General features: G+C 40.8%; 1 protein-coding gene across 6 annotated transcripts in view; it reads right to left on the bottom strand.

Moving 5' to 3' along the window:
- Window positions 1-16,927, bottom strand: part of msi2b (musashi RNA-binding protein 2b) — a 259,883-nt gene that overhangs the window by 57,848 nt on the left and 185,108 nt on the right. For all 6 annotated transcript variants that reach the window (XM_089016911.1, XM_089016914.1, XM_089016913.1 and 3 more), the window contains exon 8: window positions 7,863-7,945. In XM_089016911.1, the coding sequence (XP_088873037.1) occupies window positions 7,863-7,945 (83 nt within the window). The remainder of the gene's footprint in view (window positions 1-7,862; window positions 7,946-16,927) is intronic.

The raw sequence follows: 16,927 nt of genomic DNA, 5'->3' as shown, positions 1-16,927 counted from the left end.
AGCACATTAGAGGGACATTAGAGGGACATTAGAGGGACAACTCATGTTAGAGGCTTTGGAGAGAAAGTCAGAGAAGCCAGACTGAGATGGTTTGGACATGTCCAGAGGAGAGAGAGTGACTATATAGGGAGAAGGATTCTGAGCCTTGAACTGCCAGGCAGGAGACCGAGAGGAAGACCGAAGAGGAGGTTTATGGATGTGGTCAAAGAGGACATGAAGGTAGCTGGTGTGAGAGAAGAGGATGCACAAAACCGGGATCCGGGATAACCGATAAGCTGTGGCGACCCCTGAGGGGAAAATCCGAAAGGAAAAGAAGAAGATTACATCAATATCATGAAAGCGTTTGTTTTTGCCGCTGGCAAAGACAATAGAGAAAGCCTCCAGGTATGACCTTTTAAGTATGTCTCTCATACATATTAACCTGGTATGTAAAACGCTAAGGTGTGGGGGCGAGCTGGACCAGAAATGATTGTCCTTCAGGGACAAGTGTTTGGGGTGTGTTTGTAGGTGTGTGTGTGTGTGAGAAAGAGAGAGAGAGAGAGAGAGAGAGAGAGAGAGAGAGAGAGAGAGAGAGAGAGAGAGAGAGAGAGAGAGAGAGAGAGAGAGAGAGAGAGAGAGAGAGAAAAGAGGGAGGTGCAGAGCTATTTTAGCTTCAGTCGAGAAATGATCCATCAGAAAAATGTCAGGTGAAATAAATGACTTCTGCCATTCATTGTTTCCTTTATTTCATTAGACCATTGTCAGAACACAGAAATGTTTCGGAAATGCTAATCGAAAGAGGAATACCAAAATCAATCAAACATTTTTGACATGTATATCATTTTTTTTAAACATTTAACTAATTCACTGCCAGACACGTGTAGTAATATGTCCACCCCAGTGCCAGGGTTTTTGCAATTGTCACTCAAATTCCAGGACCCACACAATATTGAGTTTTAGGACTACATAAACATTCAATTCAGTGTAAGAAACTCTTGAATCTCTTCTTTCATCAGCCAAAAAAGTTAATTCTTAAATTGTATGGATCTGAAGTTAAATGAGCTTGAAATGAGGGTGGTTGTCCAAAATACAATGCAATACATACGTATTGGTTTGTATAGCACTTTAAAAACATCTGAAGCTGTAACAAAGTGCTAACATGGACAAAAGGCAAATGCTACCCCTTCGTGGAATGGAAAAAACATTGCCAGAGGTCTGACCACGGCTTTATCGGCACTCCCGCAAGAAAAATTTCGGTAATGGCGCTCTACGTCATATTTTCAATTCCCAAATAAATTTGTGAATGTCAATGAATAAGTTAATAATTTAAAAAAGTACACCAAAAAATAAACAGAAATTCTGACCATGAGAGTACGGCCAATATTGGTCACGCATCCAGCAAAGAATTATTCATACCTTTTAGGAGGGGCGTATAAACGCAGGAAAACAAGAAAAACAAGTACAGAATGCTATTTCAAAATCCAAAACCGATACAGTTACTATAAACCTTCTCATCGATGGACCACTCCTGTACGACTGAGAGCTTACACAGACGTTTTGGTTTGGAGGTGTTGAAATCCAAGGCCAACTCTGTCACGATGTTAAATGTAAAGGTTGGTACGATGTATTCTTAAAAGAACACCACCGATGGTTTCTTGCAAAGAAGCATACATTTTTCTTCGACCGACTGGCTTCATCTAAGTAACTGGATCTGGTTGACTGTCTGAAATCTAGCGCCGGTGCAAAAAAAAGGGTTGATCTTTGAGCGATAAGATCATTAAGATGGCTGAGCAAAGGGACACAGTAGACTAATAGTGACATTTCCTTCTTTTAGATAGTTTAACATTTGGATTAAACAAAATAAATGCCTTTCAGTGTTTGGAATCTCAAAGGAATGATGAGATCAGATGTTTGTTCAGTGTGGTTTATATAAACGCGGAGGAATATGAGGTCATTTTAAGGACCATACGCTCCCCACGGTGCTTCCATATTCGAAGATGATAATGTCGCCACACATACAGAGACATTTTCATCAGATGCCATCATCAAATTGCTTCCCATCACTTGCAGATTTGAGCGCTATTTGAGGTCTCCTCAAATGTCCCAAGTATAGAGCAGACTGGACTTTACTGCCATTGGCGCTCCTTGCGCTTTTTTTTGTCAAGTGGAAACATCCCATTACTTACAGGCCGGAATTTGCAAAACGCAGCCTTCCATGTAGAACCTAATCACCCAAACAGTGTCCCTTCTCCCTCATTGGGCACATGATATACAAACACTGCTGAACATTATTTCCATTCCATTTTGACCCCCCTCCCCCCCCAAAAAAAAAAAAAGTTTTTTTTTCTTCCGAAGCCTGTTTTCTCCAACACAAGCTCATTTTTAAATAGTCATAATATGTCTAGAACATTAATAAATTGACTCCAAAACACATTTTCACAATGGACCACACGCACACACACACGCACGCACGCGCGCACACACACACGCACACACACACACACACACACACACACACACACACACACACACACACACACACACACACACACACACACACACACACAATTCACAATGTGTACTTTAAATGCTTCTTATCTATAATGTTCAGCGGCAGCGTGACTGATTGGTTTGCAGGGTTCACAAGCAAGTGCACAACCAGTCCAGCTGGTAATTGAGAATTCAGAAGACGCGACTAATTAAAAGCTACAGTAAAGTCTCGTTATATCGATATCGGTTATATCGATAGTACTGCTTATTACGATACTATTTCTATGAACGCAAGGAGAAAACGGATCGGATATTTCGATATTTTTTCAGACTCCCGAGAATATCGATATAACGAGACTTTACTGTATTACTTATGCTAAGGCAAACAAGTGGTTTTAGGATTGCTTTCGCAGAGTTGCAGTTACCCCCCCCCCCCCAAAAAAAAAAAAAAAAAAAACTGTACCGCTTCTGATCAGTAATGCTCTTTTTTATTGATCAAAGCTCTGAGAATTGGCTGTCAAGCGGCAGATCAAAACATCAAATTGTATTTTACTGTTATACATTTGGCCTTTGGAGGAACATCAACACAGTATTATTAATGAAGATATGCTTGCATGGTGATTGTCTTCTGAAGCATGGAGGCTAAAATGAAATATGTGGCCAGGTCAATGCACAATGTCATTGATGTCACAATAAAACATCGGACAATGTCACTTTACCTTCAAGGCCTTTTCCTGATGATACAACCCAGGCGGAAACTGAAGCGATACTTAAAACTAAACGGCGTGAGTGGCTATAACCAAACTCAAAGACCAACAGATGCTGCAAATTTGGACCACAGAGGTAAGACAGAACTGGACGTTGATAAAAGGTTGGGAGCGCCTTCCTGCGGCACCCCAATTTTAATGATTAATAAGGACACCACAGTGACAGAAGGGGAAGTGCTCCTGAGAGTACCACATGGGTGGTACATGCAAACAAGAGTGATACGGGGTGTTTGACCGCCACACTAAAAAGTCACACGTTCATATCTGAGCCAACGTTGACCTCCTGCACTTGGGCAGCCCACGAGAGGACACGAGAGGAGAAGGGTGGGCTGCCCTACACATGAATCGCCCTCACGACTTGGGTGAATTTCTGTCGCCATCAATTATTCAAGGGCCATCTTAGATAACGCTCACAGGGAGGATGGATGAGGTCTATTTCTATACAGTACTTCACAAAGATGAAGAGAGGAAGCATTTTTTACTTTACATGCCGGTACTTCAAGAAAGAGAATAACCAGCAGTCTCCGTTGCGACTCTTTGCAACCAAGGCAACACTGAAGGGTCCTTTGAAAAATGCTCTAAAAACTCTTCACATCCTTTCCTCTTTGCACACACTTCCACGTCAGCACTTTGTAGATGTGGGCGGCCTCGCTTATTTGCTACACACGAGGACATTTACCTTAGGTGTTATCAGGAGGACCTCTTGTAAAGGTGACAAAAGCCCCGAAAAGGCCGAAAGTCCAGGGGCGGTTCTCTCATCCAAGCCCAAAGTCCCAATACTTTGATCTTACTGAGGCTCACAAAAGACGCACAAGGATTCAAGGATGTCGTTCTTCATTGCTTTATGCAATCATGTCCTACGTATGAGGCTGAATGGAGGTTACATGTAAAGTACATGTCAAGGTGCATCGCATCAGACCGACTGGCCATGCATGTTTGTGCAGGCGTGAACTACTATATATGAACCACAACACTCCGAGAGCGATGCAGTTTTACCTTTAATTGGGATGCTCGTGCTCTCGGTTGTTTCACATTTAGTTCTGCAAAAATAAATAAATAAACAAACAAATAAATAAATAAATAAATAAATAAATAAATAAATAAATAAATAAATAAAACCCATTCCTTTGTGTTATCCTCTAATGAACTAGCAATGTGTTTAGTTGTGGGTATTGTTAACACATTTGGGACAGGCATGAGCAATATTTTTAATGCTTCCAATGCTTTCTCAATAGTTGTTATGAAAAATTTAAAGGAAAATGGACCTTATGCATTTTTATGGATAATTACCCATTATTAATACAGTACAATTGTCACTGTCACATTCATATGAAACAGACAGTGATTTGGAACAGAAGCAGACAGTGATTTGGACTATAATTAGGCTTTAGAATGGCTATAGTGCATACATTTTAGTTTGTAAACAATAGCTATAAATATTATCATGCTGTATATTACATGACGCACATGTAGGGAACAAATGGCAATCCCTTGGCTTATTATCTTGAGCAGATAAAAAAAATATTGGGCATTTATATTCAAGCCTTGAGTGTAGAGGTATAAAAATGTCAACAGTGTGCTCCAACTAAATGTCACAGGATGTGACAGACTATCTCTTATACAATAATTTCAAAAACACTTTGGATATCCGCCTGAGCACAGAATGGGATGCATCACTGAAGCATAGAGGGGTGCACACCGGGGTCATGTGTGACCCAGGCTGGTCCCTGGTGAACAAGGTTCTACTACACTGGTCCTGTCCATCAGACAGTCAGTCAGTCTGTCAAGTTGAGGAAAAGGCCAGAGAGGAATATGGGAGGGATACTTTGGGAAAAGCCACAATGAAAGGCAGTAAGTATTCCCTTCAGTCAATCACAATCCACACATTTGCTCAAAGAAATTGCAAACACAAAAGTCTGACAATTTATGGTTAAATACACATTTTCAGAAAAATATGATGGACAGAAACTTCAGCCGCCATGGCAGTTGAATGATTATGTGAAGAACAAACACCACAAATGGTGAACATCGATTGGAGGTGCTGGTGAAATTTGCCCGACCTTAAAAAAAAAAAAAAAACTTTTATGAATCTGCTATTCAAAAGAGGTGTTGCCCGATATGAACTATAATTCACAATAAAGAGCTGTCAGAAGACCTACATTTCAGAATTGTTAACATGCATGAAACTGGAAATGGTCACAAAATTATCTCTAAAAGCCTAAATGTACCATCCACGGTAAGACAGATTGTCGACAAATGGATAATGGTTAAGTATTGCAGTTGCTCTTTTGAGGAACGGCTGTCCTGCAGAAATGATGCAAGAGGATGGCTCAGGATGCATAAGATGGTGGGGAAAAAAATCAAGAGCGTGGCAGTTTTAGAATCAAGGTCTCAGCAGACCAAGTCCAGTCATATTATTTGGCAGTCAGCTGAGTGTCCGTGAATGTAGTCGGTTAGTTTTGGCTTACGTTGTCGGAACCAACGAGGTTTTTTGACGGATTCAAAATGCAGAATCGTGTTGGTGAGCAATGAAACAAGTAAACTAAAAAACAAAAAAATATATATTTTTAAATTTTGATGAGAACACTCCAAAAAGAAAAACTGTCTAAATTATTTATATATAAAAAATGAATTGCATATGAAAACATATTTACAAATTATTTTAATTGAAGAGTTTCTACGGTTTATATTAACTCATTCACTGCCATTACGGAATTTATTCAGGAATTGAAAAGCATGACGTGGAGCGCCATTTCCAAATTTGTTCGGGTTTTGTTTTTTCTTGCGGGGTGGTGCATTTCAAGCTTCGGTCAAACCTCTGGCAATGTTTTTACCTCCCATGAGGGAGCAGAATTTAGCTTTTGTACAGCTGCCCCCACTTTCAATGCGGATAACTCTAAAACCGAGTAAGTTCGAAATATACTTTTTTTTGTTGATGAAGGAAGAAATTCTAAGGTTTCTTACACTGTATTGAATGTTTGACTTTGCCTTTATGTAGTCCTAAAACTCAATATTCTGTGGGTCCTGCAATTTGAGTGAAAATGCCAAAAACCCTGGTACTGGAGTGGACACATATGTGCACATTGTCTGGCAGTGAATGAGTTAAAGGACAACCGACGCCTCCGGACAAGTTGTGTCCATAATTTGTAAAATCACTTCAAATGACTTCTACTGAGCGTATTTTACAAAGATTCCACTGCATATAGCTATATTTTACGCTTTAAGACTTGCGCTGAATATTCAGGAAGTCTTGTTATGGAGTTGGTGATGATTCCTGAGGTGACGTCACGTCAGGAACCCCCCTGACCGAGAAAGCGACACACAATGCATTTTGGGTACTTTGTTTGGTCTGAAAACATTGTGTTGATGGCGAAATTAGAAGGAAAACATAAATAACGCGATGGTGAATCGTGTGTTGCACCAAGACTACTATTTGATACTAGTTGACACAAATTCCCAGCAGACAAATCAGCCCATTTCCAACGGAGTTTGTGCGCCATCTTGTGCATTTTCTGGGAGCTACATTGGAGTCCAGACGCCTCAAAATGATACGGAAGGACTTCGTTAATCGATTGCAAACATATATGCTTTCCTCTTCAGAACTATTTGAATCATATTCATGACTGGATGAGTAACAAGAAAGAATTTTCTCCGAATCTGAAGCCATTGTTTTGATTCTAGAGCAAGGCAAGACGTCATCGCGTGACGTCAAGAACAAGGGGGCGGGACCTTCTGAAACTCGGCCTCTACGAGGTCATTTTGAAGTAGTTTTGGGACACTTTAAGTCATTTTTATTGGTGTTTTGCATTTGACTAAAAATATCAGTCTGCGTGTTTTGGGTATTTTAGATGCTATAAAATGCTTTTCTGATGCATTTATTCGGTACTATCACTTGGTTGTACAAAAAAAGAAAGATGGAATGCATGTACAGTTTTATATAAAGTGTCCTTGACAGCTTTGAAAGCCGCTTAGAAATAAAATTATACATTATTATTATTATTATTATTACTAGTTTTATATTAGTAACAATAGCCTCAAATTGGTGAATTGACACGCTAAGGAAACAATAGCGCCAATGTCCTGGGACGGATTGTTCTTGACTGTCGTGGAGGTGCCCTCAGAGTCATGATGCAGCGGATTGCTTACTCTAAAATGATCATTTACGACAGGGCAAGTATGCTTTGAGTGCTCTGAGATGACCAAACTCCAAGTGTAAATAAAACAAGCACCAGAGGAGCCTGCGGAAGGCCTTAATCTCCAACTAATGAACTCAGGCTCTGCTTGCACCATCCCTGGACATCTTCACGTTTGCGTGTCTCTGTGAATGTGTGTCTGTGTGTGTTTGGGATTCTGGAAGAGGGACAGTCTCCTGTCTCTCAACCTGACAGGCACAACTCAGTCACACAATTTCACGCTTTGTGGCCAGTACACACCACTATTTTCCCATCCTTGAAACCCACAGAACCACAGGGGGTGCGTGCAAGTGACCCAGTCTCTCTCTCACACACACGCACACACACAAACACACACTGCTATTAATACTTGAGTTTAAAAAAGAACCCGAATGAATCAAATATTAATCCCTCAATGCCCAACTGGATTTGGGGGAAAAAAGAGTGGACTTACCATTTTATTATTGATTTCATGAAAATGAATTTCACAGACTTTCTCAACGATGTCTTCACTCTCAAAAGTTATGAAACCGAACCCTGTGCAGAGAAGCAGATGGAAGGGAGGGAGAAAAGGGGGACAGGAAGTTAGTCACAACTTCAGAAGAAATGCATAACAAGGTCGATTGTTACAGCGAGTCAGACGCGTGGAGCACATCTTTGCGGCGAGCTGAGTCAACCTTGGAAAGGAACAAGACATTGTCCTTTTTAAATCAGTAGGAGGATGAAATCCGCCCCAATATTTGGGAGAAACCCAGAAACTCTCCCGCGAAGAGAAGATGGAGAAACTGTACAAAGCTCCTTTAATGAGATTCAGGAAGCCAGGTTTCAGCAGCTGAATTTCATTAAATGTATTTTGTGTGTGTTTTTCTTGTTATTGAGCTCTGACTGCTATAGCAGACATGGGCCTTGCATCAATGGCGGCTTCGTTGTCATCGACGCAGGGATTTTTGAGCCAAATTTATCGCGGTGAAGTACAACGTCTCCTTTAACTCATAGGCGAGAGTCGTGTTCACAAGGCACTGAGCGTCACAAGTGGAATGTGATGCTCTCTTTTCTGTTTCAATGGCGATATACAAAGCAATCTGGCTTCAAGAAGGGGTTGAAACGAAAACCGATGTTCTCTTACTTTTGCAAAGGAGCAAATGACACAAAAGGAAAAAGAGTTCGTGGATAAAGCGGCAAGAGCGACTGAAAGGAGATGAGTTTCTTTTCAAAGAGGCCAAGGCCAGACGATGAAATCAAACCAACGCTGCTGGAGATTTCACAGCAAACACACCGCCCGCTCTAACTGGCACGCTCCACGGGAAACACCATCAAATTATTACCATGGGATGTCAGATGGGGTAATATGAGGCAAAATCTATTGAGTGTGAAAATGATAGCTGGAAACTTACTGAACGCGAGTATACTACCACACTGTAGTCAGCGAGAGCTGTCACAAAAATGCAGTCTTGACAAGATGATGCTGCTCAGTTTTGTTTTATGGCGTCATAAAATTTGAACACCGTGCAGTTTGGAAATCTACCAAATTCTCGGAAAACATCAGGGCAGTCAGCCCAGATTCAGCTAGTGCTCAGTGACTGTGTGAATGGCCAACTGTTTCTAAGTGTAGACGTGATCTGCGAATGCCTTGTGAACAGTCCAGGATGTAGTTTGCCTTTCACCCAAAGTCAGCAGGGATAAACCACAGCTCTTTGCAAGCCTGAACAATCCCTTTCAGTCAGGAGTCCAAAACTCCCAGGTGCAGGTCACATCTGGCACGTTACAGCAAGCGTTAAAAACTAGTAGCTTAACAAATCTTTGCTCCTTTCAGAAACAGTTAAAAACACATCCTTCCCGCGACCTGCAAAAGACTGAAGTGTCATTAATAACATGAACGTTTTAAATCAAGGTGTCAGATTCACCAGCAGTAAAAGTAGAACAACTTGAACTGACACCACATGAACAATTTCACCGCGTCTATACAAAATAACACATTAAAGAGGTATGATCACACAGCCCCATGTGATAATTGTTAATAAAGGCAAAGTATTCTGGGAAACACTTCCTCCTCCAATTGTATAACGCGTGATGATGTATGTTTAAAAGTGCCACAACATGAAGCCCCGATGATGAGCAAAGTCTAGGCGCATTCATTCCGTACTGAAGCACAAAGCAGCTGGTGGCTTGGCTTCCCGGGATGCCTTGTGACATTTGTTAAAAATGCTGTAAAAAAAGATGTGTGGTGTTGTAACATGACAATCACGACTGTTTTAAAATCCTAATACTAATACCCTGACTGCAATGAAAAACTGACACCTGATTAAAACCCATAAAATAAAATTAGCCAATCACTGCTTTGCATGAACTCATTCGCTGCTATTCCCAAAATTATTCACGAATTGAAAAGTGTGACGTGTTTAATTTTTTGCTTGCGGAGGGTGTCAATAAAGCACTGGTCAGACCTCTGGCAATGTTTTTCCCTTCCACAAGGGGGTAGCATTTTCTTTTTGTCCATGTTAGCACTGTTACAGATTTAGCTGTTACAGCGATACATATATATAACACATGTATTGTATTGTATTTTGTACAGCCGCCCCCATTTCAAGCTCAGATAACCCCAGACCCATATACTTTAGGAATTAACTATTTTTCTGGTGAAAGAAGAGAGTCAAAGGTGTCTTACGCACCAAGGGATAATTATGTAGTCCTAAAACTCAATATTCTGTGGGTCCTGGAATTTGAGTGAAAATGACAAAAACCCAGGCACTTTAGTGGATACATTTTTGCACATAGTCTGATAGTGAATGAGTTAATAGCCATAGGTCTTAAACGTGAGAAGATAAATTGGCAAAGAAAGAGGCCCACATATGTGTTTCTAAAACTATTATTTACCGTGAATTCCAGTATTCAAATAATTGAATGCCGGACGTTCAAAAACATTTAGGGTGCTTCATGGGGTACATAAAGCCCCCTATATGTATGTGAGTCTTCTTCATTTAATATTTAGGGCAATTTCTGGGTAAACATATTTTTTACCCTTAAAATAAATCATGTAATTATAATAATCATATACAGATCCCCCAAAAAATTACTCCAAATTCCTAAACCATTTCCCCCCTATTCAAGCTACAACAAACTTGCATTTGATTGTCATTCATGCACACTATTTCCGGTTGGAGCCATAATTGATCAACGTGGCGGTGAGGAAGACATGAGACAATACAATGCAAATAGTTAATGCGCTTATGTTGTATTATTATTGTTATTTTACTATTATTATTATTATTATTATTATTATTATTATTATTAGTAGTAGTAGTAGTAGTAGTAGTAGTAGCAGTAGTAGTAGTAGTAGCAGTAGCAGTAGTAGCAGTAGAAGTAGTAGTAGTAGTTCTAGTAATTGTAGCAGAAGTTGTAGCATTGCTTAATCTCATTTCATCTTACAGTGTTTCTATATTTTTATAGAAGTAGTATTAAAGAAATGAAAATAAAAATACTTCTCATAAAAAATGTTCGTTTGAGCTTCTGAGGGGTGCACATATGGTGACAAAGGAATGTCCAACTAAATTTGAGGTTGGTTTTCTCTACTTAATACTCATTAACATCTGAGGATTGTTCCATCGGATCGTTGCATTGCCCTTCCACTAACTGTACTCATGTATGTCAATACTTCATTGGCAGTTCTTTTACTAAGTCTCGGACTTATATTTCTCCTTCCTGCTCCCCTCCTTCACCCATGGCGATAAACAAAGCCTCTCCTCTGTCGCGCTCACATGTGACAATTCGTATATCGAAAGGATTGTGAAGTGAACGTTGAGTGAGTTGATTAAACAAGAACAACAGCTATTCTAATGAGACCTTAAGAGACTGCACATCATTTTCCACTGAGGCATCAGCCGACTGAGCTGTCGTGGTGGAGAGTACAGTGGAAATTTTCAGGTGGGGTGGGGGGTGGGGTTTGAAATGGGGGGCTGGTTAGGTTGAGGTGGTTGTGCGAACGGAGGGGCTGAGGGAACGAAGATGACGACAGGCAGGAACAGGAGGAAGATTCTTCTCCTTCTCACCCCACCTTCATGCCAGCGCACGAAGGACTTTTGACAACCAACAAATCAACCGCCAGGAGTAATTTGTCACAGAGTGTTGTGGGAGGAGGAGCGCAGTCTGTGGAAAAGGAGGTGAGTGGGTGGGGGGTGTATCTCAGGGCAACGTGGAAATAGAAAAAAAGGTGGAAATGAAAGGAGAGGGGGGATGGAACGAGACAGAAAAAATGACAGGGGGATAGGTTAGCGCACATGGCCCCTGTCGCCACACTCCTTCCTGCTGCTATGGGCAGCTCCTCCATCAACTGACAGGACATTTTCTTTTGCACCATTATATCCACTTGGGTCAGGCCAGAGCCACATCAACACAGATACCACCAGCCGGGCCCTTCAACACACGACCAGATTAATTTTAAAGAACAATGAGATGCTTTGCTGCGGTGTAAACCACAGAATCTACACAGTGGCGCACACAAACACATAACATGTTTTTTTTTTCTTTCCTTGGTTCAGCACACATCTTAGTCACTCCCCTAAGCATTCACTAAACTTCTAGACCTGCCGTCGGAGTACAATCCTGTGCACAGCAATCCTATTTTTGACACTATCCAGACAATAACAGGCACAAAATAGCACCAATTGTCTTCACGTGTCATCCCCGCACCCCAACCCCATCCGTACATGACATGAGGATGACCTCCACAAGACTATTAAAGAGTGTCAGCCCTGACAGACACAAGGAGAGAGGTGTCATCACGCTCACAATGAACCACCTCCCAACAGCTTATACAGTAGCCTGTAAATGGAAACACACTCTTGTCTGATAGGATTGGTAATAATAGGTGTTGTGGTGCCGCAAGCTGAAGCTACGAGTGCACTTGCTCACACTTATTAGCTGGAGGTTGGCCTCACCACCTTGCACCGTGGGTTTGGCAAGGGAGGCGACTTTCACAGCCTTTTACCAGCTTCATCATTGTTGGGCCCCTACCGCGACCGTCTCAAAATGTCATGCAATTTAGTCCTGTTTATTTCATCCAAAGTATCTTTGGGATGAATAATCTCAGTATTAAATTAAATAAAGAAGTGTCAGTATGCTCAAAAAGGGGAACACTTCGGCTATGTTCAAAGATGCAAACCCAAATGAATGTTGTTCACTGTTTTAATCATCATGCCTGATAATGCAATATGCTACTAATGTGTGCAGCCCACTTACGGTTACGACTGATCCGCCTCACTTTCACCAGCCTTAAAATTCAGCACTAATTTTTCTGTGTGATCAAACCTTCACCTGTCCAATCAGGAGGCAGACACGAGCAAGCGCCTGCACTGAACTGTTGGGTGTGCAATGCCCCGGCGTCTTAGGTCCCATCTTTCAACAGTGCGGAGAAGCAGACACCCAGGGCACAGTTTGATACCTTTGATCAGTATTTCTGTGGACAATTACGACAGATCGAGAGCCCCAAGAATTAATCCCTCGTTTAATACGGTGAATGCCATGAACTTTCCAAGACCATAGGACACTGATGAGAGAAATACATCCTGGTGTGGAATACGGCTAAAACTGAGACTGCTACTCCGCATAAAAAATGAAATCATATCGATTTTTGTCAACCACAAATATAAATAATATAATAATATTAATAGTGTATTAGTTTAAATAGTATGAATAGTTTAGCACTGTGTGAATATATATAGTCTGATTTAGATGGTCAGAAGATGATTTAGTGTTAATAATTTAGGTTTTGTCTATGCTGGCTGTGTAAATGCATGTGTTGGTTCATGGTTGGAAGGATAGGATGGAAAAATTAAGCATCAAAATTCACACAAATAAAACAATATGGGGTAGTGTAGGTGTGCAAATGGCCTCCTGTAGATTAGACCAGTATTATTCTGATTTTAGACTGCGTGTTCTACCGGAAACAAATTCCTTGTGTGTTCTACATACTTGGCAATAAAGATGATTCTGATTCTGATTCTGATGTCAACAATGTCAATAATGTCAACGAGAAATTAAGGTGATGATTATGTGTAGGTGGCCTGTAAAAGCATCAGGTGATGGAACAATTGGTCTCAAGCCACTTTAGGAGGAGAACCTTTTAAAATCTGGCATACTTGTTTAGAGGTGCATCACACCCCTTGGCTTGTCCCGCCAATGTTCACCATAGGGATGTTCCTTGGCGAGATCGTGGTTCGGTTTTTATGACTTCACTCTATTTTGGGATTTCATTTGCGTTTTATTTTGCATTTTAACAGTGAGATTTATTAAGTGTAACACGTGTATAGAAGGGTGGGAATCGTGTTGGGGTGGGTTCATAATGGCTGAATGGATGCATAATTTGCTATGATGTAATTATGACTTCAAGATGGCGCCTTTACAGCAGCTCCTGTATCACAACTTTGCTGCTGCAAATCGGACATTTTTCCATTGCATGACAAATAAAAGTTTTCTTATGTTTTTTCTTATTTTTAATTGACGTACGTACTAGCAAACTATTGTTTGCAGACAACTCTGAAAAGTTACCTGCCCGGCCATAAAGTTGCCTGCCCCACTTTTCACAACTTGAAACACAATAAGACGACTAATCGCCAAAAACTTTGTTGCGAAGTATAAATGATTTTTTTTTAATTAAGGAAGTACCTACCACAAATGCTCCCTTGCTTAATTTATGGTAAATATCCCTTGCTGAAGATTTTGCTCTAGTTGGTGTTTGTCGTTCGTCCTTCGTCGTCCGTCGTCATGGTGCACAATGCGTTGCGTTGTCTGCTCAAAGCCACGTGGACTCCCTTTTCTAAGCGGCTTTCAAAACTCTCAAGTACACTTTTCAGTCACGGTATAGTCCAAAGCACGAAACAGGCTTCTGCTTGGCTGCCAGTGCCGAGTATACAAATTCGTTCGCTTGGAAAGAGGAGTCCACTTGGCTTATTGCGATTTGTTTGTAGCTTTTGCTTTATTGAATAAAACAAACATTAGATTAATTATTTTATTTTTTTTCCTTGAAGAAGTTGTCCGGGCCGAGACGTTTTGAAAGTTGTACGTCCAAGGTAAAAGTTGTACGCCCCGGGCCTCCGGGCAACATTATTTCAAACACTGGCTACTGTTCGATGCTACATTGCATGTCGTCCGTTGCATGACTCTTTGTTTTTGTGCACTTATGTTTAGCATATTTGGGTATTTAGAAATGAAGCTAGACAAATGCGAGACCAAGCCAAGACTGTCCACAATTTCACTTGTGCCAAAAGAAGACATTGGTGCGGAAATCCAAATAAATTATCTTTTAAGTCAAAGTCAAAGTCAGCTTTATTGTCAAATATGCTAATATGCATGACATACAGCACAGATTAAATTAATGTCCTCTCGGACCCAGCATGCAAGTCACTAATAGTTGGCTAACGTGGCTAAAAAAGACATACAATTGACAAGACTATACATGTAATTTCTGAATGTAAAGTGAGGTAGTGTCGTATGTAAAGTGAGGTAGTGACGTATGTAAAGTGAGGAAGTGACATATATAAAGTGACGTGATTCAAAAACCGAATCATTTGTCAGATGATTATTGCAATATAGCTTGAACTGCTTCAACAGCATGTTGTGATTTCTAACAGGCCACACTTTTGAGGAAATTTAACCTGAATTTCATAATTTTCATTTTTCACTCACTGGCTAAAGTGATGAGAAGGAAATGTCCAAAAGGTGTGCTTTCGTTGCATTGCTTGCAGAGCAACTTGGCTCAGCATGCATGCTGAAGAAACTAGTTTGTCTGCGCCTCTAAGTAGGTCAGCTTTCAGAGTTGGCCATCAATTTCGACTGTCCTACTTTAAAAGGTGCCCCGCCTCGATACAGACACACACAAACATTTGTATTACATTTAAACACCGGGACCAAAACTCTCAACTTCAACATTATTGATATTGTTTTTCTCCATATACATGTTAGCATTAGGTTTACCTAATTGTACGGGTGACAGCAACTCCAGAACACATTATTTGACACACATTTAGGCTGCTAATGCATTCCTAGCTGCAGTGGTCAGCATTAATGCATATGTAAATCGCAACACTCCGTGGGCATCTGTTAAGTGAGTATCTCTCCACTGGCCTCTATATACTTTAAAAAGATTCCCCTCCCCAAGAAAGCGCCTCATTAGTGCCAAACAATAAACGTCTAAGAGTGTATTTCTGTCTACTCTATGATCAGAGGACTGCTAGCACCAAGTGAATGGATGCAATTACCCATGGAGAAGGTGACCGTGTAACCCCTTTGCTCCCTGGCACCCAGACAGCAAACGAAAAGCAACTGGGCTTGAAGGGCTAAAGGAAGCCGTAGGCCACGCGGCCAAATTCCCTTTTAATAAACAAGAACATTTGAAGCGGCTCTTTGTGCTCAAACTGAGGTAAAGTAATGAAATCAGATAAAGTCTCAGCCAAGTTTCGACAGGGGAACTTTTGGAGTGAGGTGAAGTATGAGAGAAGAGAGAAGATGATCACCTCCTTTGATGCAAACATGAATGAACTGAAAATGCTGCACAATGATAGGCATTTTTCTGCCAGTGAATAGGGCAGACCAGTACCGCTCTATAGCAAGTTAAGGAGGGACCCGTGCTTCAGAACAAGTATCATGAGATGAGACATGAAGGTTTAGACCACAAGGGGATGCTTCATTTCAGAATGTCAGCCTCTTTTGTAGCAAGCAATAATCCAGGCCTAATAGATATCTCCATTTCTATCACATGCAGTAACAACCAATGTGGGGGAAGAGTGCCGGCATTTGGTCAAGACAGGAGGGTTTTATTCTAAGAGCCTTTGAGACCCTCTGATGAATTTCTTTTGAGACGTAAAGCAATGAGGGACTTGGATGAAATGATACGCATATGCACCTTTTGTATTTTCTGGCCATTTGATATACAGTAGATAATGTAGCTGTTTCATTAAACTTAATTAGCATTTTTCCACTTTCTTTCGCTCCACATGAATGTGGAAAATCAGACACAGGCAATAATAGGTGATAAATATGTGAATGCAGCGATGGAAAGTGAAGATTACAGCCACAGTTTGGATGAGAAGACTTTTGACACAGAGTGGAGAATGATGTTTAGGGACCAACAGCCAGTGCAGAACACCACTTAAAAAAACAAAAAAGCAGGGTTTAAAAGGCTTTACAATTAGATGCCAAGTGAGGTTGAATCATGTCAATTAGGCAGAGCATGAGGCATATTGTTACTTTTTAATAAAAAAGCAAGACGGAGCTCATTTGAACTCAAGCACAATGATGCTTCCATTTCGGTGGTTCTTTGCATTTAGGAGACATGGCTTTTATGGAGCCTTCAGATGAAAATACCACTTAAGTATATAGCCTACATAGCTAATGTTGCAATTTAATGCACAATCAAAAAACACTTCAGTCTCAGGGAGTCTGTACTCTTAAGGCTAACGCAAATCATGAGATCATTACCCCATCAACCACTGCGTGATGATGTCATTTTGATGTCACTGACCCACA

The sequence above is a fragment of the Hippocampus bargibanti genome, linkage group LG16 (assembly GCF_051943395.1).
Source record: "Hippocampus bargibanti isolate YZ-2025 linkage group LG16, ASM5194339v1, whole genome shotgun sequence".
In the NCBI taxonomy this organism is placed as follows: Eukaryota; Metazoa; Chordata; class Actinopteri; order Syngnathiformes; family Syngnathidae; genus Hippocampus; species Hippocampus bargibanti.
The sequence above is the reverse complement of the archived record's forward strand: the minus strand, read 5'-3'. Positions and strand labels throughout refer to the sequence as shown.